Below are 21857 nucleotides of genomic sequence, written 5' to 3'. Positions count from 1 at the left end.
GCGCGAACAACTCCACGGCGTGAACACGCGCGGCGCATCTGTGGCCCACGTGCATTGAGTCAGTTGCGCACGTGACAGCGAGCCGGCGTCCTCATGTCTGGTGGCCTGACGCATCGCGCGGCGAACCCCATTGGAGGAGCCTGCTCGGAAGACCAGCGGCGCTTCTGATTGGACATTTTAGTTGGGCCCGGTGTAAATAAAAGAAGCCCTGCGGCGCGTCGCGATCGGCGGTCCTATGTGAGAGGCGTCCCCGTGTCGGAGTGCCGACATGTGTGTGAGTCAGCGGTCTTAGGCGAAAGGCTGAACTATGTGTTAGAGAGAAGAGCTCGGCTCTTCGAGTCTCTGTCGGCCCCAGTGCCGAAATTGTAACGCCTCTGTAAATATGCTGTACATAAACCTTGTTTAACTCACCGTCGTCTCGTCCGCTCGTCTTATCAGCTCTGCGCAGAAGCAGTCGCGAGCTGATAAACATACGCTACCAAACGGCTGGTGACCTTCCCGGCGGAGTTGAAAGCAGTGGCGCCTCCGGGGCCGTGTTGGCGTCGCCGTCTTTCGCAACAGTGGTGGCTTCGGCGGGATCGGTCCGCCGTTTCTCAACAACAGTGAGCAAAAGACCACTTCAATACACCCCTGATTGTAGCGAATGTTATCTCGAGTGTCCAAGGCCGCGCACACCCCCCGAAGCACGCTCCTTCGAAGTGCACCTTGACCGCGCCCTAGAACGCGGCACGGAAGCGTATTCGAAGAGACACGATAGATAAGCAGCATTCAAGGTGTCACATTCCCGCAGCGATCTTCGTCTCGAAGAGCGAAGCTCTTGCAATATAGATCGCCGTAAAGAGCAGCGCGCCACGCGGCTGAATGTATATATACGAGACCGTTGAGACGGCGTCTCATGCAAGGCTGTATTTATATCATGGAGTACAGGTAAACGTTCTATGGAAAGAGGTTAATCGAAGAAAAGGAGAGAAGAGACGTTACGCAAGTAGACAACAACAAAAAAAAGGAGGAGAAATGTCCCTCGGCTTACGATATCACAAAAACGGGAGGGCTTCGAAGCATCTTCCATTTATCACCGCTCAATCGCGCCCGTGTCCTGCCCGGCTATAATGACGGCGCGCCGCCCTCCCTCTCTTGAACCAGCGCGCACAACGTCTTGGACACGCAATGCATATATGGCATCGCGCCTTCATCGCCGGCGGCACCCCGTTTGCGCATACGCTGGCGGGAGAGAAGGCTCTCAGCAGCGAGCCAGATATAGCGGACGGACGCCGCCTTGCATGCTGTATGTGGAACCAGAGCGCGTAAAAGATAGCCACCACTGCATACGCGAGCAACGTATGTAGACGACCAACCGGGAGGAACATAGAAGAACGTTCCCGGGAAGACCTCTCGTTCTGCGCATACGGTTAATACAATCGTCGAGGCTCGGGCTGCAGGGAATTGTCATGCATATTCGCGCGCGCATGATCGTCGGCGATGCGCGAACGGCCAGAACACGCCGGAAGCTTCGCCGCTGCGAGAGGTGTTTTGCGATGCCCGCCAGGGGGAGTCTCGTATGCTGCCTCACCCTTCCCCTCCACGTAGATCAATCCATGCCTCTCCTTCTTCGTGTAAACGCTCGCAGCGCCGCTTGAAGGCGCCGCCGCGTCCAACCGGACCTGTGATCGACGCCGCGCCAACTATCACGCACGTGTTGCGCATAGCATATCCCTTGCTCGTATACGAGTATGTGCGTATAACCAGTCGTGATTGTAGCGCTTTTCCTTGTGTTGCGCGGTTCAGCGCGAAGTTTCGCCATGGTGCTGTGCAACGGTGCATATAAGCATATGGAGAGAATGAGGGGGTAAGTGCTCGGAGGGTATATAGACGCGGGCTCCCGGCTGTCAATCAGAATGATGAGTCATAGTGGTAAACTGCGAAGCGGCGATTTTGGTTAAGAAAAAAAAAAGGGCTAAAACGGTTGGACGTCTGAATCTCAAGGCTATATATATATATATATATATATATATATATATATATATATATATATATATATATATATATATATATATATATATATATATATATATATATATATATATATATATATATATATATAGCCACATCCGATAGCGCGTACGTAACAATTACACTAATGCATTACCAAACCGACAGAGATGCCGGTAATATATTTCATACACCTATAAATAGTAATCTGTCGGAAATCAAGGATTGACATGCACTTACATCAGCCCCAACGTAACGAGATAACCGCGCACGGCGAAAATAAAATCCTCGACCGCATGTCCAGAAAGCTCCAAGTCGCAGCTGCATTGAAATAGCGGCGCAACTGTGCGCCCCCCCCCCTCCCCCCATTTCCTTGACACGCACACACCTTCCTCCAGTATACACGTCGGAGCAGAGCACAGGATTCGGTGTTTGAAAAGCGCTTTATGTCGACGTCACACGCTCAAAGACGAATAGATAAGAGCATCTCAGTTCAGTATTGCCGGGTATACCTTACACTGAAACTAACGCGATCAGCACGCAGTCACCACATGATACATGTAAGGCCATGACGTGACGGCACATATATATAATTACAACTGCACGAATATTGGCGCTGGCAAACGACTATTAGAGCTGGGACGATAAGAAGCTCACAGCGCGCTCGGATGGCGGGCGAAATTGTGCTAAATACGTGCAGACCTCCCTATACGGGCACTTTTTCCTATTATTATTTGAAGTAGCGTAGAGGGTCAGAGAGGGGGGAAGGGCACGCCTTTTTCCGCGTTCCGGCCGCTGCGCCGGTTCACGCAACTCGCGTTTGGTTGCCGAGCACGTCTCCGTATAGCGCCGACCGTCGCCGTCAACGGTCAAGTCGGCACGTATTTCCCGATAAGGCGCAGCTTCGCCCTATCCCTCCGCCGGCGTGCACCTCCGTATATACGTACTACACGTTTAGCTCGCGAAGCACAGAAGAACAAGAGAACCGCGGCTCTGCATGTCCGCACCGTGGCACACTGACGTAAATAAAAAAGGGGGAGAGGCATAATAAGTGGACGCTTTCATATTTCATGCGCCGAGACTTAGTGCTGGAATTACAGCATCGTTGCGCTCGAAACACGCGAGAGTTTGGGACATGGGACGTATAGGAGTACGACGTACGCTCCGACTCTAAATTTTCTTTCCGTGGCACCGGAGACCATGGGATCGCTATCAATGCCCGACGGAGGTATTAAAGGATGCTGCGTAAGATGGTGGGAGTGGAGCGCCAGTAAAGCTGATTAGGAGGCCGTCTTGAGAGCAGAGATTCCGTGCGCGATGGCAAATCGAAAACCGATTAGCGCGACTGTAAAAGGCGCCGGCTGCTGATTCGTTTCTATTGTAACAGGTTAATTTTGCAATTCGAATCAAATTAGCGAAGTCGTGCGGGAAGGCTTACCTATGTCACGTGTTTGAAGCGCGGTATACCCTGTGAATACTATGTCGCGCGCTTTGAGGCCGCCTGTCACGTCTTCAGGACGTTTTTCCTATTTGTGCCTGCCGGGCTCGCGATACACCAAACGTATATCTGTGTACAGAACCCTTGCGGTGGCAAACTACCCGCCTCGTACGAAATGTTAGCCAATTAATAAGTTTTACATAACCAATCGAATATCCGAAAGAATCTTTTTTTTTCTATTTGCAGTGCAAGAGGTTTCTAATCGGTACAATAAAATAATAACTAAATATCAAAAATACTGACGACGTCATTAGTTCCCTCACCAAACGTACGTAACGGTACAAGCAAACGATCGGAATAAAGAATATTTTGGCTGTACGACTAAAAGAAGACAGTAGCTAATATCACTCATTTTAGCTGGTTCACACGTGTTACTTCTTATTACTGTCTGGTGTGCAGCATCGGGGTTGAGTAGAACTTTCTGTCGCATGCGATTATATGCGTTAAGGCTTCGTCTGTGAATACGCTTCGAAGAGTCGCAGCGGAGGGTTTTGGCATTGGGGACCGCACTTTCCTGGCGCACCTATTCAAACCGAACACATTTCGTTCTCCCGAATATCCCAGATGTCAGATCGGCCGTGGTGAAAATCGCGCCTATACGAGTTATACAACTTGACGGCAGAGGTGTATAAACCAAAGCGTCTTCGCTACATCTCGGTGCACGGCCTGTCCATAACAATGTTTGGAACCGACATCCCAGCTTCTTAGACTGCAGTGAATGAAATAAATGTCCCGCGCTACCCACTGTATCTCGGGGCGTCTATAGTCATAACGCAGCCACTAATTGGTCAAGTACATAGCCTCGTACAGGAAAGCCAGTCGTGCCACAGCCCTCACCCTCCAGGCTTTACAATTCAAGTTGCCCGCCGAGTTAGTGCATTACATCACCCCACGAAGCACTTAGAAGTTTAAAAACAAGAAAGAAAAAAAAAGAACAGGGTATAGCGGGAAGTGATGGATCTTTGCGAAAGAAAAGGCGCCTACAGCGAAATACGCACGAAGCCGCATCTTGAGAGGGTGTTGCCCACGAGGGCGAGTGAACTTCCAAGCGAGAGTGAAAGTGAGATAAAAATAAATAATAATAAAAAAACGAAGGAAAGTTGTGTACGACGGAGTATATGTACGCGTCCCGAGAAAGCGAGGAAGAAAAAATGAGAAAGAACCGCCGGAGATAATCCAAGGTCGCAACATGAGCAATCTCCTCCGTGATAAACTGCCGACGCACGCATGCATATAACGGCTTATCAAGGCTTCCTCCGGAGGTGGGACAATGCCAAGTGAGACGCTTGAGCAACGGCGGGGCGGGCTTGCCCCGCAGTTCTTTCACAACGTGCCGCACATCTGCACTCAAAACATCGCTGGCCATACACAGCACGTGGGGGCGCGCACGTTTCACTTTCAAAAGACTGGCGTATGCTTGCTTCTCAACATTCCACGTTGCAGTGTGCAGTAAATACATCTTCACGGAGAGTGCATGCGGCATCAGCAAACCGGTGTCAGCGCGCGCACGTGAATGCGTAACAACATGAAGAAAGCATATATATATCATTGAACGAGGGTCTCGTAATGGCAGACTTGGTGTGTTTAGGTTGTATAAGAGGGACAATTAATCAGCTGCCCGCTCATAATAAGTTCACGTGCTACGTGACGCCAAACATGCGAATAAGAGTGTTTTCACACTCGTTGTTTGGCTTATAGATGGCGCTGACTGTCACTCCTACTTCTAAATTCACATATAAACCCCAAAAAGTGGATGGAGGGAAGGCCGCTGTGGTAGCTCAGTGGTTAGAGCATCGAACGCGTTATTCGAAGGTCGTAGGTTCGATTCCTGCTCACAGCTGGTAATTTTTTCATCCACTTTTCTTTCTTCTTTCTTCTTATTTACATTCCATTGGTTCTAATAACTTCCCCTGTACATTCCTTGGCATGACTGTCTGTTAGATCTCATTATTATTGTGTTAAAACACGGAAAAACGAGCCCTTATAGGTATACACTTCTTTCCCTTATATATATATATATATATATATATATATATATATATATATATATATATATGTCACGCAACAAGCAAAATTGTTATATGTAAAGATTCTCATTTTCGATTTTACGTGCCAAAACGACGATTTGAGTATAAGGCACACGGTATAGTGTCTGAGGCCGGCTTAATTCATGTATCACCTGGTTCTTTACGTGCACTCAAATCTAATCGATCAACCCAAACTTGCAACTTCATTTGCCACCCGGGCTCCCACGACGCGATGAAACTTTTCTGTGTCGCGTGAGGTTGGGCGTGGCATTTAACGAATGCGTATTGTTGTCTCCTTGGAATGGCGAGCAGTTCGGCATGCAACATTTGCGCCTGCGAGGAGACGCTTGAGCACATTCTATGCCACTGCCCAGCATACCAGTCTAAAACGACGACGTATTATGGAAGACAAGCTCCGTCAGCCGGATTCACGACCGCTGGCAGGAAAGGAGATCCTGGGAGATTGGCCGACGGTTTCGCATACGCGCAAAGCCACGAAAACCCTCTTATACTTTTTAAGGACCACCAGATTTCACGACCGCTTGTGAAAGAACTGTGCGAAACTGTGCTGTGTAGTCTCGAGCTGACTATTCATGCTTCTCTTTCTTACTCCTCTTCTTTTCTATCTCTTTCCGTTCTATTATTCCCCTTTACCTCACCCCAAGTGTAGGCTAGCCAACCGAGCCTAGCTTTGTTAACCTCCCTGCCTTTCCTCTCTATCTCTCTCTCTCGCAACATATGGTCACATACGAAACATAACATGGTCGCAACATATAATAACGCACGGCGCCTTAAGCAAATATTGATATCCTGTGCGTTCAGCTAGACACTGGCCAAGTCGACTTGGCCAGTGTCGGATCGGAACAAACAGCGCAGTACCAATCATGTGCCAACATGCCTCAGTTGGGTGCATCCCTGGATATCTTAAACTATACTGCGTTACGAAGGACTGCGTATGCATAGGCATAAGACAATAATGAAACGAGTCACAAATGGCGACAGGTCGGGCGTGAAGTTCCAATGGGCATTACGGAGTGGTAGTATATATGTATAGACAAATACAAAATAGTTGAAGAATTCATTCCTTTCAGTGTCGAATCAGTATGTAATCCCGGTTTTTAAGTTCGTGAACGTATGTACGAGTACTAGACTTGGGTGAGCAGAGAGACAGAGAAAGAGGAGGAAAGTACTCAGTTCAACGTACCCGCACAGTGCGACTCCCTGCGGATGAAAAAAAAAAATCGTTCCTTAGACAATAACGGTGCCCCTCTGGACGTTGCTTCCTTTGCCCGCACATCTCGCGAAATATGCCGACAAAGTAAACCCGCCTTCTAATTTACATCATCATCAACAACAACAACAACAAAAGGTCACGCATATTAACGAATTAAATGCTGGTGATGGGGCGAAGCAGTGTGCATCATATGTTGAATAGTGGCCTTCTATTTTGTTCGAGCTAACAGCCTTTTATTTTGTTATAGTTAATACTTTGTTCTATCATATGCTTTGATTGATGGGTGGTTAAATGTCCCGAGTTTTGTCGGTGTTGTGGCCTCTTATTTTGTCACCTAAGGTTAACAGCCTTTGGTAACCTTTTTATTGTTTACAGAAGTTTCGGTTACGTTAAAGAACCCCAGGTGGTCGAAATTTCCGGAGCCCTTCACTACAGCGTATCTCATAATCATGTGGTGGTTTTGGGACGTTAAACCCCACATATCAATCATTCAACAGAAGTTTCGGCTTCTACACCTCTTGTATATAGGCGCCGGGCGACGGTTTATGGACGGAGGGGTATGTTGTGCGTTCTAAAGATGCTTCGCCCCACACAATCAAGCAGCACTTTCTTGTTCAACGCATAATCAGTTGTTCAACGTATAAGAGTTTCAGAATAGCGTACTGAAAGCACTTGCGGTGCGGTCGCTGCTACTGTGCATGCGTCATAACTGGACCTGCCGTTCGCGCTTGCCCGCCGAAAAATTAGACACAGCGTGCAGACCGCAATTTGCTGTTGTCGAGGCTACGGTGTAGCTGCCATCGTGCATTTGTGTTTGCGGGAAGGAGGGGTGGGGGGCAAACGCTATTCTGAAACTCGTATGGCGCCCGCAACGTCTGCTAACGCTATTCTAAATCTCCCTACTGACTAAACAACGTTAACGTTTGAGAGCATTGTATAAGTTATCCTTAATTCACTTGGCCATCGCAGCAATGGTGCTCATCGTATGCTTATTAATCTGTCTGGTATACTTGTACTTGTCGCGTATGCAGTCGCAAATAAATTACCATTCAATCTGGTACACTGCATCTCCTGCCCCTAACTGAGCAGATAACGCTAACCCAAAATAGAATTTTTAGAGCCTGAAAGTGCAACTTCGACGGCAGGAATCGCATGCAAAGAAAACCCGGGCAGCTAAGCAAATCTGGTTCTGCCAAATAGAATGATGCCTTGTGGAGTTCGAGAAACTTGAGAACGGATTTCCCATTTAGCACGAACACCAGAAAACAACACACGATAAACGTAGCCTGCAGCTAAACATCAAAATAACACTGCATACGTCAGTGACGTCTTTAAAAAATTGCCTTGCCGCGGTTGTCTATAGTGTCCAAGGTACTCGGCAACTGACCCGCAGTTAGCGGGATTGAATCCCAGCTGCGGGGGCTGCATTTTCGGTGGAGGCGAACAAGTCCCGTGGGCTCAGATTTGGGTGCATGTCAAAGAACCCCAGGTGGTCGCAATTTCCGGAACCCTCCACTACGGCGTCTCTCATAATCATATGGTGGTTTTGGGGCGTTAAACCCTACATATCATTCAATCAATCAATCTTTGGAATATTTCACGCACAGCGGACTGTCATGAAACAACCGGCACACCAGTGGTCAGATAATAAGTGATAAAAGAATTTGCAAGAGTGGTACGAATATTGATTATGATAGTCATACTTTCAAACACAAACAAAAGAAAAAAGTCACGCAGTCGCCTCTGCGACTGCGGTTTCAGTTGGTTGGTGAACACATATTCAATGCAGCAATATCTGTATGTATATACACAATTGAAGACACCGAAGAATTCGCCTTTAGATAACAGTCTTGACCGTCTAATTTAAAATATACTCGCTATTTTTTCGCTGTTTTAACTGTATCAGACACGTGGGCATTCACTCAAATGCGCTTCCACACCGCTGTGTATTTTTTTTTATTTATTTACTAGTACATTTCCAAATCTGTACCCGCATTTCACGTGCAACGTAACGAGGCCTAGAAAACGCACTTCCCTCGCATTTGTCCTTCTTTACTCGGCGTACCATGATTCGCCTGCTGCGTGCGCTATGAAAGGGAATGACGAGCAAGTACTCTCAATATTACTCGCCTGTCGACACCGAGAGGACCAGGCAACTTCGCGTTTCCCTGTCTCTTTCTTTCTTTTTGAAGCCGTGCCACATTTTTGATTTTTTTTTTGTCGTTTCGGATTCCTTTACGATTGCTTCTCTGAATCGATGAATATGTATATGCACGGAGATTCTATTCCCACAAAAAAAAAAAGAAAGAAAGAAAGCGGCATTCGGTCGCACGGGCAAAGTGAAGGCCGTCCTCGCCGCGCATAGCCTCCGCGGAGCGACATGCAAACGCGAACGATATGGATGGCCGTAATCATTCCACAGGTGTACCCCGCGCGAGGCGGCGCTAAGACGGAGCCGCGTGAATAAAGCGCGGCAATATACTGCGACGGCGCGCCATAATCGACCCCGAGAATTAGAGAGAGAGAGAAATGAAAACGTAAGAAAAATGAGAAGTATGAAAATTGGGTGGGGAGGATGTGACAAGAGGATTAGGAACCCCGCGGCGCGCATTTGACTCGACAGCGAAGAGACGGACAGAGAAGTGGCGAGCCATAAAGGGAACAAGGACGCATAGAAAAACAGCCCGAGTGGGTATTTAGCGAAGTCCTTCCCGCAACTCGTTGATATACGGCTAAAGGGAGAGGAGAGAGATGGGGGGGGCTCCGTGGCTGGAAGAAAGGAACTTAGAGGTGGTGTTGCTTTGGTGTTTCAAGTGTTCAACTGTGCGGATGCACTCGTTTGTATAGCACGCCGAGCGCTATAGGGAGGAGATATCAGCTAAGCTGTAAGCGTAGGTGAATAGGCAACCATTTTATTGCATTGCTGTGTGTAAGGTATGCGTTTCCTCTCGAATGCTTCCGGTAAGCGGTGATGTAAGTGAAAAACTAAGTACGAGGTTCGGAGCACTGGCTAACGATCCCGCATTTATATGTATGGACCCTTGTCAGAAGCGATTTAACACTGCATCGCACAAAGTTTATTCCTAAACACGTATCCAGTGTTTTGACTTACTTCGGTTCCCATCGAACATATACACTTTTTGAATGAACACTTTCACAAGAAATGCCACGTGGTGGCCAACGTGAATAGATTCGCACGTCAAGTGACATGTACTTTGCTTATACCCTCTTACTCGCGACCCATAGCTGCGCCGCATTCGGTTCAAACCATTAATTAGACACACACACGCAGTGGTGTATAGGAGGCACGGTAATGCATTCATTCGGCCTGTTTACGAAGGTTGTGTTGGCGACGCCTTCCGCTCCCTGTGCAGTGGACACGCGCATAAACTGACATTGCATTTTGTTGTTTTCGGCGATTGTGTTCAGTGCTAGAACGAAGTGAATACGCCTTAGGCGATCTGAACGAAATAAAACACTCTTTATATTATCCATCAAAATATTGAAATTTGTTCCTAGCTTCATAGATGCTGCCTAATAATATTCCTTGCTAATGAACAGAAAACAATTCAATAAGATTATTGCGCGCTTTTCATTGATTCGCATTGCGCGCGCGACCGAATTGTATGGGAGAGAATTCTAATTTCACAACTCTATGGCACTGACGATAGTCGATTCTCCGCGTGTGCATCAATTTTTCTTTTTTTTTTTTTTGAGCGGTACGTCGGACAACCTCTCCAACTCTCACCTGCAACTGCAGCACAATAAATGTGATTTTATTATAATATAGAGGATATTGACCATGAAGCTGCTGCGGAAACAAAATAAAGCAGATATGAATACACATCGCGAAGGAGACAGCGCAGAGCCAAACTGGCTCAGAAGCACGACGACATTGCATTGGAAAGTTGCCAGATGCGGCAGGCTGGGGGGTTATAGTGAAAACGAACGGTGTCAAAGGAGTCAGCAGCACTCCGAGCTTTTACGGCACATCGCAGAGCCTTCCGTGGGAGAGTGCACGATGTCCCACGCGCGCGCAGGCGTGATCATTCGTTCCATGCGCATGCAATTGCCGCGAAGATCCTGCTGTACTCTCACGCGCTTCCTAGCGGTAGGGTAAGTTCCTGAAGCAGTTGACGACAAGCACGCTGTCGACGTGACCTTGAGCCGCGCGAACGAGAAAACCGAGACCCCGCAAGGCCAAGCGCTATGTAACAGCACGGCGTGGTCGGGCACAGACGATGCTAGCTCGACGAGTCAGACCGAAGAAAAAAAAAAAACTGCGCTCCGTCAATCGCTTCAAGGTTAAAACACACTCTCGGTGAGGTTAAAATGGTCTTTAGAGGATCGATTCGTTAGTGTGGCAAAAATACACCCTACCTTTCACAGTGGCCGGGCCCGCAATCACGTGTCGTCAAACGCGCCGTGGAACAGCACAAGGCACACAAACATCGAACAGAAAAACGAAACAGAAGAACTGCATCGCAGATCACACCGGTGCAGGCAGGGGCGGCGACCCCCCAGCGAGGGCACGGGGCAACAATATGCACACGACACTAGGTTGAAGGGGGGGGGGGGGGGGTTGAAGGAAGGGGGAGGCAAGGAGGGAGGTATGCAACATCCGAGCAAGTGAACGGGTGGGGAGGGGGAGGGAGGCATCACAACGACGAACATCGATGACGACGATTTCGGGTACGGGTGGTAGGGGTTGCGGGCAAAAAAAAAGGACCCCGCGATGCATCAGACACGTACCCTCTCGACGCATGCCCATTTTGAGACACTTTTTGAGGCGGCAGTATTGGCACTGGTTCCGGTGGTGTTGGTCGATGGGGCAGTTTCGGTTTCCGCGACACGTGTACGTCAGGTTGCGGCGCACGCTGCGTTTGAAGAACGACTTGCATCCCTCACAGGTGAACTGGCCGTAGTGCTTGCCAGAACTCTTGTCGCCACACACGACGCACTCGATGTTCGCGTGCTGTCCGTTCTTGTCCGAAGACGACGAGGAGTGCGGTGTACCGGGGGGCAGCGGCGGCGGCAGGCCGATCACCAGGTCGGCCGGGTCGACGGAGTCTCTCCAGGGCGTCATGGCGAGCGCCATGGTGTGGCGTCGCGCCCAACGCACGCGCCCGCTACGCGCACGGGGGGCTGCTACGGCGACAGCAGCAGCAGCAGGAGCCGGGAGGCCACCTCCGGCCGGCCATGGTTCACGGGGCCGATTAGTGCGTCTCTGCGCGGCGCCCCCCCGTGCCGCGGTCGTGCCCTGGCGGGATCTCTCGGGGCACGGGCGGGACCCCGCCGCTCATTGGCTGCCGAGGCCACCCGACGGGCCGCTGCGCATGCGCACAGGTCCCGCCTTCCCCGGACTCCCCCCCGCCGGCGCGCCGCCGCCTCAGCAGCAGCGCGCGTGGCTGTCGGGCAACGTGCAGCCTCGTCGCTGAGGCGCTGGGAGGGCGCGGGAAGAGGCGCCAGTGACGCGGGTGAGAGGTGCGGAAACCTGTGCGACCCGGGACCCTGGGTCGCCTCTCCCGAGTTGAGAGGTCGCGGAACGCGCTCGCTTCTGCTGCTACTGCCGGCTCCTCATGTGTTTGAGCGGCGCTTTTGTCGCCCGCCTCATCATCGCTGCCGCGCGTGCCTCCTGTTCACCACGAGTGGGGGCGCGCGTGCGATGCACCTGCGGTTTCGGCGATCTTGTCCCTGGCAAGAAGGACGGACGGGGTATTGGGATTGAATTGTCCGAATAGCAGTTGGTTTAGGGAAAATGCTCACGAGCAGATTTGTAACTTATACTGGTTGCTCTTTAAAGTATTCTTAGAAATTTCTTTGTTTTTTTTTATTTTTTGCTCTACTCTGCAACGGCAGCACACGTGATCCCTTCCTGTATTTTTTTTCACATCCTGTCTTTATTATCTACTCGTGTAGTCTTGGCACACGTTTCAAAGTTTGCTGTTATTTTCTTATCGTATAAACGGTTTTTCTCGAAATCTGTCAGATAACTTAGTTACTTATATACGCTATGGCCCGACATGGTTCAATTTTGAACATCACATGAATGTCTAGTTTTTAATTTGTGAGGTGACATATATCAGCAGTGAATATTCGCGAGTGCTCCTTTTCATTGACTGGCTTTTTTTTTTTCATTCTTATCGCAAGCGTGATACGTCCTTCAACACCAATGATGGTTGGCATATTTGGCATGTAGTGGTTGGAATATAGTGCTCGAGAGGTTTTCTGAATGTGGCTTCTGTAGCTCTGTAACATGCTATGGTGTAGCGGCACGAAGTTTATTTGCAGCTGAATAACTTCTTGTCGTCCAGTCGATCGTCTAGAAGTGCCTTGATCTACCATGACACTATATGGGACTACTCGTGGTTCCTTTGGGGCACTCAATACTAAGCTCTATAGTAGCTCTAATAATCAATATATTATCTCTCTTTAAGTGCAGATCAATTTAGGTGTCCGGGCTGTCGTATGCTGCGATCGTATGCTGTATACCACCGTCGCTTGGAAAAAGGCGGGCAAAACCAGATTAACACAAAAGCGCACGCGCCGAAGAGGCGTATTCTAGCTCTTGTTTTCGAAGCGCCTTTATGATGATGTTAAATGTGTAACACTTTAAATGAAACCAACTCACAAAAATTCGATTAGAAAAAGGAGGCAAGCACGAAATATAGAGAGAGAAAAAGAAGGGTGGTGAGGGAATAGCAAGAAGAAAGATGAAGAGTAAAAAGCTTGGAAAACGCTGGAAAAGCGAACAAGAACGACAAAGGAGGACAGAAAGGGAGAATTGAAGAAAAACAAACAAGGCTGCTGCAGATCCTCGAATTCTTCAGAGAATGCATGCACAGATGGACACACATGCACGACGTCCCAATCAGGGAGACTGCTGTTAAACGCGTGCGCAGAGCACCTGCTTGACCTTCTCTTCTCTCACGTTAAGTCATTTCTATAGATTTTTTTGTCTTTCGCAATAGTCTGGTCGTCCATTTCACCAAACACATTGCAAAGCGACTATCTCTACGAACAGTTATTCTGAACGTTAGCACAGAATTTGCTCGTTTGTTACGTCACTGCCACAGTGATCGCAAGGGGAGGTGTACAGACAGGTAAATGCGACCCCCAACCATAACCTGCACAGTAGGGTAGTGCCACATCGGCGAAGTCCCGAAGGATTGTGAAGACTGATAGTCAGGTCTATATAGAGCGTGCTTGAAGTGTGTCTCGTTCCAATCCGACGCGGCGCGTTCGCGAGCTCTATAGAGCATTGATTGATTGATATGTAGGGTTTTAGCGTCCCAAAACCCCCATATGATTAAGCTCTATAGCGTGAGCTCTATAGCGCACGAAGCCTCCGCTGGGTGTCAGTTCTGGAGAGCGCAATTAACATTTAATATTTTTCTGTTTCAGTGGAACGGCCTGCTCGATCGACCCGTTCATTGCCGACAATCACTGATTGATTTGGAAGCCACTGAAAATCTAGTTCATGTCCTTTCTCACTTTAATGGTGTGTCTCTTCTGCAATCTCGAACACCATGCTGTTGCCCGCGCAGGCAGCGGCGTAAAGGAGACAGAATATATATTGTTACGGACATGAAGTCAAAGAAGACGAAGGGCAGAAGCAGCTGACAGGCGGGCGAGTGTGCCGATTAGCCATTGTGACTCTTGCCTGTGGTTTTTCCTCTGTAAATGCATTTTGTACAGAAGTCACCAACCCCGTAACATATCGGTGAGAGGTAACACCCCGTAACTTTATTGCTGTGCCGCCTTCGAGTTGCTGAAAATAGTCAATTTTAGAGCACTTCTGCACAAAAAAAAAATTAATCAGGTATGAAGCGCAGTGAGCCCTTTTAGGTGTCACAAAAGCTGCGGTGGAGCTGTTTGGCAAAACGGAGCTGTCGGTGTATAAGAGTATATGGCACACCTCTTATAACGGGGGCAGCGCGAGCTACTTCAGAGCAGGTAACAACGTATCGGCTTATTTCCAGGTGGCAGGCATTTGTTGAGCCGATGTTCCTATATATACACAGTAAAATTTTTTACACCCTTATAGGTGTAAAAAGGGTGTTATCGCAATTTACACCCTTTTTTCAAAATTTCACACCCTTTTTTCTTTCGGAACACCCTTCAAGAAGGGTGTACAGGCAAAAAGGGTGTTGTTGAACAAGATGAAGGGTGTTAAGGGAAGGACTTAAGGGTGTACCCGTGCCACACGGGCACAGAAAATGACATTCGGTATATATAGCGAAGACACGTGCACTCAGTTCCCGAATGACATTTTTTCTCGGCGTTGCTGTTATGTCCAAAGCGAATGACATTTGACTTGATGATTTCGATCGCACCACCTTCCCAGTGAGCATTGGGTGAGTATATATAGCAATAAAAAATAAACAAGCGTTTACAAGCTTCATACACATCCAATGATAATTGAAAGAATAAATAAGCATATTACACTGCCGTTAGCTTTCGTTCATTAGTTTCTTTCACGACGTTGCAACCAACCATGGCAACTTAAGCCAAAGCTAGTCAGATCCACAGCATAAAAAGGAAATGGCGCCTGGCGCATTTATTTTACATTGCATATATACCAGCTGAAGAGAAGTTTTAAGCAGTTGTTTGAGTGATTGGTGTAAATAAGATACGCGAAAAGTTTCCTTCTAGTCGAATCAAATGTCGTTTTATATTTCTCAATCAAATGAGTCCTGGCGATGACATTAGAGGACGAACGGCATTTGGGCGATTGCGATTTCGTTCATCCGTGATGTGGCACCACGCGAATGGCCTTCAATCTGAAAGCATTATAGGAGATAAATGCCATTTTTTCTGCCCGTGTGGCACGAGTATTAAATGCATCCATGCTTACATATTAAAAAGACTTGAGTGGAGCAAAGTGTATGTTGTACTGCATTTTTTAAGATTATGGTGTCATCGACACCACACAAACAAGGAAATCCTTTATAAAGCCATTGTCACAACGTTATTTTTTGTAATATCTTTATTTTCATATGAAAAGATCATGATATACACTTTTTGCTTCGCAGAAAACTGTACAAGAACAATCAAGAAAATGCACAAAAAATGAACACACACTCGCAAAGGTTCAACATGTGTGTAAATATTTTTATATTTACATGTGGAACAAATTTGGTATCGAAAGAAGGAGAGGTACTTTTGAAATAATTTTTCTACAAACGACACTCAAACGACATTCCGGAAAGTTCAAAAGACTCAAATTCAACAGCCACAACGAGCGCACGCCGTTCTCACGCGCTACTCGAATATAGGATGTGCTTGATCAAGAAGGAGACGCCGCCATTACCACTTCCTTTCGGGAGCGCTGTTAGCACGACGACGGCTGCTGGCCCTTCTTGTTTACTTCTTTCTCCGGCGGCCGTGGCAGGGCACAGCGCCTTCGGGAAGAGGGGATGAAAGATGTAAGGAGACGAGAGAGAAAGAGTGGCAGCGTCTTTGGAAGGTTACGTTCGCTTGCAAGTGACGACTCCAGCAGCAAACGCGTCAGAGAGGTCGTGTCCATGTAAGCATGGTTTACCCCCTGTCCCTCTCCGCCCCCTCAAATTCAACGTAGAGAAGCGAGCGCGGAGGGAGATACCATTGCATATAGAAGGTGTGATGCTTCCGCACTTTCTCGGCATCTCTTTCCACACCCGCAAGCTTTCACTCCTCCGTCAGTACTCGTGAGTGCGCGCCATTTTGATAACTGCGCCGTTGAAAACGTGACTATCTGCGCCGTTCGCAGAGTGCTGAAGCGTTTGAATAGTATTTGGCGTGCATTTTCTTCACTCGCGCTGAGGACTTTGGAACGTCAATTTTGTGCGCTGCGTCATCCGAGATGCCGCCGATCCGTTGTCTGCTGACTGTACCGCACATTCAGATAAAGCGGACGTACCACTTGGAAGAAGGTTCCGTGGTCGCCCTCAAACATGCGATTGCCACATGTCCTGTCCTTGGGTCGCAAGTTCAACTGTCTTGCAGCAACTTTCAGGTAAGTGACTGCTTATTTGTTCAACTGTGTATTTGTTGAGAGCGATAAGTGCTTTTAATCGTCGTTGAAAGCTGAGGCCCGTTTTTATTTTTATTTTTTTTTGCTGCGAGTTTGCGTAGTTTCGTATTTAAAGGCTGGGGATGTGCGCTTCTGTACTATTGTTAGTGGGGTCCGGTTTGCCGAAACAGTGTTGCTAAGAGGAAAACTAAGCGTGCAAGTTTTTGTATTATTTTACAACTCAAGCGTTTTTATTGTCTGCCTCATACATGTGTACGCGTGCCCGAATTGACAGTATGTCGAAAGGCAACTACATGTTTCGCGTATCGACATCGTAGCTAGGCCTCACTGAAGGCTTGTCAATGGTCGCAAGCCTTGTGTTCACGTTCTGACCGCATTAACCTCTCCTTGATGTAATTTAACTCACCCCTCCCACACACCACAACAAAAAAAAAAACGTGTTGATACTCGAGATAACATCGGCTGCGATGTGGCCGAACGAGTTCGCCGTGCACTTTTGAACTTAGTTCGCTGAGCATGCGGCTGAACTACACTCGCTTCAACAAAGTTCGTTGATTTTGAACGGTTGGCAGCGCACACCACTTTTCATAGAATGCACAAATAAAGCATGAGAACGTAGTGAGGCGCTTGCTTTAATATTTTCAAGAATGTCACTTTTGTTCTTATCGTACACAAACCTGTGTTATCGTCGATCTAGAGTGTATTGTAAGTTGGAGCGCTCTCGAGTGTTTTGTATTGTTGAATTAACATATATAGCGTGTATGATGCGAGTTGTGGAGTTGTCTCAAGTGTACGTGAGGAGAATTGCATAGTGAGGGGATTAGTCGAAAATTTATTTCGAGTAAAGATGCCTATGCGTACCTGCGTGCGTGTTTGTGTGCGCGCGCGCGCGCGTGTGTGTGTGTGTGTGTGTGTGTGTGTGTGTGTGTGTGTGTGTGTGTGTGTGTGTGTGTGTGTGCGCAAGGCATTCCGGAGGCCGTGTCTCCAACAGGCCATGCGTGCTGGCAGCTGAGCCGTGTCTTCGCGATCTAGGAACATACAGTAGCGAACAAACCCTCATACATCTTTTTCAGTTCATTGACAATATACGGGGTTGGTTTGCAGGTAATGGATCCTCTGTTCAATGAACTTGTCGACCTCGCTACTGAAGACAGCATACCCGATATGTCGAAAATCGTTCTTATGGCACAGCAAGAAAGTAGCGGGAATGAAGCGCCGTCATGTTCATCGTCACAGGTAAATTTTCTGAGTTTTACGTTCTTATTGTTTAATATTATTAAGATTAAATGCTCTTTTATAAATATTTAAATTATCAGTTATTTAGTTTTGATGATCAGTTGCAACTGTTGGCGCGAGTGATTTTTGGCAGCGAGAGCAAAACGGCACGAAATGTCTGAGTTTGTTATCAGCTGATGTCATTCTAGAAGTCCGATGTTAAGTCCTAACGCCTGATGCTCTTCTCTAGATTAGTTATCGAATATGGTACAAATCCTTTGCGGATGTTACGATCTAGCTGCTTTTTAAGTTTTACCGGCTTATGTTGATTTGAGTACATTTTGTTGGAATATTACTTACGGCTAGGGACACGTATGCTGTGGGTGAAAGAGGAAGTGTGATTGTGAGCAGCAAAGCAGGGGGACTTGAGTCAAGCGCAGTGCTTCTTCGCGGAAGGTGCGGGTGAAATCGGTGTTGTGGAATAGCAGGGAATGAATTAATAAATTTTGAAGTATTTTATTTGAAGTATTATTTAAATTAAAAAAATTGTATTGAAGAAATTGTTTTATTATCTGCGCTTTTCGCACGCTGGCATGCAAGGCCCTGGTTATGTTTTTTTTTTTTGCGTGCGACACAAACTTGCGTGCACTCACGCAATTTTAGGAGGGTGCCTTTTTTTAACCATTGCAGTTTTTTTAAAATAAAAAGTCTATGATACGCTGGTTCCTGTCGTTTTCGCACAAACTAGATGGCGAAGCGAAAATAACTTTCTGCAGCTAAAATGACGACCACGTGACAAATTTAAAACTGTTCAATTAGCATTTTAATTTTGGGCTTTAGTGCCGTATATATCAAAGTTCTAGTGGGAAATCATAAGTAATCGCACCTGGCCGGCACGAAGCACAGCATAATACCGAAATGACCCGTGGAGCGGAAATGGTGAAACTTAAATGGAATGGTGCGCCAAAGCAGAATCTGGTCGTAAAAAGTCTGCAAACATCTTAAAATACCCAAGTAGACAGCTTATCATTTGTCTAAGATGGGTGGTCCTGATATTTTCCGTTCTGAAAATATAAAAAGGCTAAAAAAACTTTTCACTTCTCTGCAAAAAGAAATGGCAAAGTGTCTGCGCCAGAGGTTTATTCTTAGACAGGGGAAAAGTTTCATTGCAGTTTTCTTGTGCACAGTGCATAAATAGTACGAGAGAGCGTGTACCAGTTCATGGAAATGCCGATTTTTGCTTGCACTACCAGGTGCAATGAAAAGCTTAAACCAGCTCTGCCGTTATTATTGTAAAATACCTACCACCTCGTCATTGCAATGTATGAATACCAACTTGCCGCTGCCCTCTATGCTATGCATTGTATCTCAATATTGTATATTGTGCATTCCCACCCCTGAAACTGCCCGCGAGGGCTTACAGTAATATAATAAATGATGGCAGTGTGAGCTATAGCAATAGGTTTACAGTTTCTAGAATGTGTTGTGAAAGACTGGCGTGTATTTAAATATCTCCATGCTATAAGCAATATCTAGTACATTTACTGACCAAAGTAATAAAAGATGGAGCTCTCAATTATCGTAACACTGCAACTTTACGAAATACAGCTTATTAAGTTGCCCTTGCTATGTTATTACTCACTACTCACCAACAGCTAGCGAAGTACCATTGAACAACACTGCCAATGGCGTGCAGCGGAGTTCATTTTGCCAGATGCATTATATTGTTTTAATCTCCCAGTTAAACCATAGTTATGCTGCACACATTGAAATTGTTGTTAATGATAGATATCACATCTGTAATGCTAAAACACAAGTTGTGTCTTTTAAAGTGCTCTAAACCTGTTTTTTAAACTGTACAGAATTTGAAGTAAGCCACTCAGTGAAGTCTTATGCATTTTCACTTTGCCTATACAGGACGACATGCCAGCAACGCCATGTGTATCTTATAATGGGGCCGTCCTTGAAGATGCAGAGTTTTTCTGGCTGATGGTAGACCAGACAAAGTGTTTTCAAGTGACTAATGCAGAGGAAGGACTTGTCGCAATTATGTGTGCAAACTGGTTGTTCAATGTTCAATATGCTTGTAAAGCGTTCAACACCCTTGTCGTCCTCGAAAGATTTTTTCTTGAGCTCGAAAAGACAACACCAAGATCTGTTGTTGCGAAGTTCTTAAACATTGTCGTAAAATCCACATAGTCATATGATAATGCCATATGGTAATGTTCTTGCACATTTGCCTTACTGCATATTTTTTATGTTTGATTGTATTAGTGATTGAAAATTTATTGATTATTATTGCCGTTTTTAGTGCCGCATTAATTTATTTTGCATTCGCTTCACAAGTCGTGCATGTTTCTCCTTTTGCATAGCCGGGCACACATGCTGTCAAATAACCCATGGTCATTGAACTTTTTAGTTATTACCATATTACATTCCTGCAAGACAGAACTATTGTGCAATAGTTTTTGCTGCTTGTTTGCTAATCTAAATAACATTACACTGCCTTGGTTATGGTCAGATTAGATTATGTGGGCCATTATGATATAATGCACATTGCAAGAAGCATGTGTAAAATTTTGTAATAAATGTAAATAATTTAGAGAAAAACTGCCTTGTGGTACTTGTTCTTGATATTTAGTCTGCACAAATCCATATTTATTTCTAGAATGCATCAAAAACAGATTTCTTTAAAAGTGAGAGCGATGCGCATCTACATAGCACTGTTGTTTTTATATATGCACAATATTTTTAACTTGGTAAGACTGAACCTTGATTTAGCCATGCCAGGTTTAACTGCAAATTAAGTTGCTGAAATATGTGTATTCTCTGCATCCTGTAATAGACAGGCACACTGCTTTGAGTACTATATATATTAGCATGTGCCGTGCATACATGTGCCGTGCATACCCGTTAGTGCTCTGTGGAAGTCGATATATAGCCATGGATATTCGTGCACATATATGTTGACTTCACCCTGCCCTGAAGCGGAACACTGCAGCGCACGCCTATCGATATAGCAGAGGGTGCACACTTTTCCAACACCCTTGAAAAAGGGTGTTCCAGTTCAAAACACCCTAACACCCCAATTTTCATTTTGCTCGACACCCTTCGTCTAAGGTGTTCACATAACACCCTTTCAGTAGGGTGTATCTGAAAACACCCATAGGGTGTTCCTCTGGCGACAAGTCAGTTTACACCCTTAAGGGTGTAAAAAAATTTACTGTGTAGGCCCCAACGAGAGAAGGTTTCATGGCGGTCGTGAAGCATGTTGGTGAAAATTCGCGATATGTGGTTGCCATTTGGCAAACGAGACGAGCGTTGTCTGGTAATTAGGACATAAGTGGGTGGCGAAAAGTACGAGCAGGATGCCTTATATGTGTCTTGAATAGTTCAACGCCAATATGTGTCGCGACAAGCTGGTCACCAGCAATCGCCATAGTATACAGCCGCCGTCGACTTACTATATAGAGGCGAACCGAGGCGAATCCGGAGTGCCTGGCTGTGATAACTTTGTAACGTTCGCAGGCTTGTTTTGCTTGCGGTGGTCAACGCAGGTAAGCTGAAACACAGGAAACCAAGAAAAAGTATGCAGGTGCGGCATGGGACGTTTCCCAAGTGTTCCCTGCGAGGAACTTTAGTAGACGACAGATGCCAATCAACCACTTTTTGATGCACGGTATACGTGATGCGCTCACATGGCTTTTACGCGCAAACGTATGAATAATTACGGCGTAATCAGGCGTAATTCAACCTCACAAATTGATGTGCGTCTGGTTAACCTCCCTGCCTTTCCTTGCATCTTTATCTCTCTCTCTCTGGGCGTCATAATTGTTAGAGCTCCCTCACGGAAGAATACCTCAAGGCGACCTTTACAGT

At 46.7% G+C, this 21857-nt stretch overlaps 2 protein-coding genes across 2 annotated transcripts in view; one reads left to right on the top strand and one right to left on the bottom strand.

Annotated features, from left to right (window-relative positions):
* The window catches only part of LOC142811633 (steroid receptor seven-up, isoforms B/C-like), a 156213-nt gene extending 144218 nt beyond the window's left edge, over positions 1-11995 (bottom strand). Inside the window, exon 1 of the mRNA XM_075891588.1 lies at positions 11501-11995. Within this exon, the coding sequence (XP_075747703.1) occupies positions 11501-11846 (346 nt within the window). The 5' untranslated portion in view covers positions 11847-11995. The remainder of the gene's footprint in view (positions 1-11500) is intronic.
* A 4128-nt stretch (positions 11996-16123) lies between these two features.
* Positions 16124-20572, top strand: LOC142811617 (uncharacterized). The gene is made up of 3 exons (XM_075891587.1): positions 16124-16745; positions 17868-17999; positions 19896-20572. Exons 1-3 carry the CDS (start codon positions 16593-16595, stop codon positions 20175-20177), a joined length of 567 nt encoding a protein of 188 aa, XP_075747702.1. The 5' UTR covers positions 16124-16592; the 3' UTR covers positions 20178-20572.
* Positions 20573-21857: the final 1285 nt, after the last annotated feature.

This window comes from Rhipicephalus microplus, chromosome 1 (genome assembly GCF_043290135.1).
Source record: "Rhipicephalus microplus isolate Deutch F79 chromosome 1, USDA_Rmic, whole genome shotgun sequence".
Classification (NCBI taxonomy): Eukaryota; Metazoa; Arthropoda; class Arachnida; order Ixodida; family Ixodidae; genus Rhipicephalus; species Rhipicephalus microplus.
Note: the sequence above shows the minus strand (reverse complement) of the source record. Positions and strands in the feature narration are given on the sequence as shown.

What these genes read in the sequence shown, in the direction of transcription:
- LOC142811617 (XM_075891587.1), top strand. Translation starts at nt 16,593, where the DNA reads ATGCCGCCGATCCGTTGTCTGCTGACTGTACCGCACATTCAGATAAAG. An exon ending in TGTCTTGCAGCAACTTTCAG is followed by an intron (nt 16,746 to 17,867) that starts GTAAGTGACTGC and finishes GTTGGTTTGCAG; the next exon opens with GTAATGGATCCTCTGTTCAA. An exon ending in CGTCATGTTCATCGTCACAG is followed by an intron (nt 18,000 to 19,895) that starts GTAAATTTTCTG and finishes TTGCCTATACAG; the next exon opens with GACGACATGCCAGCAACGCC.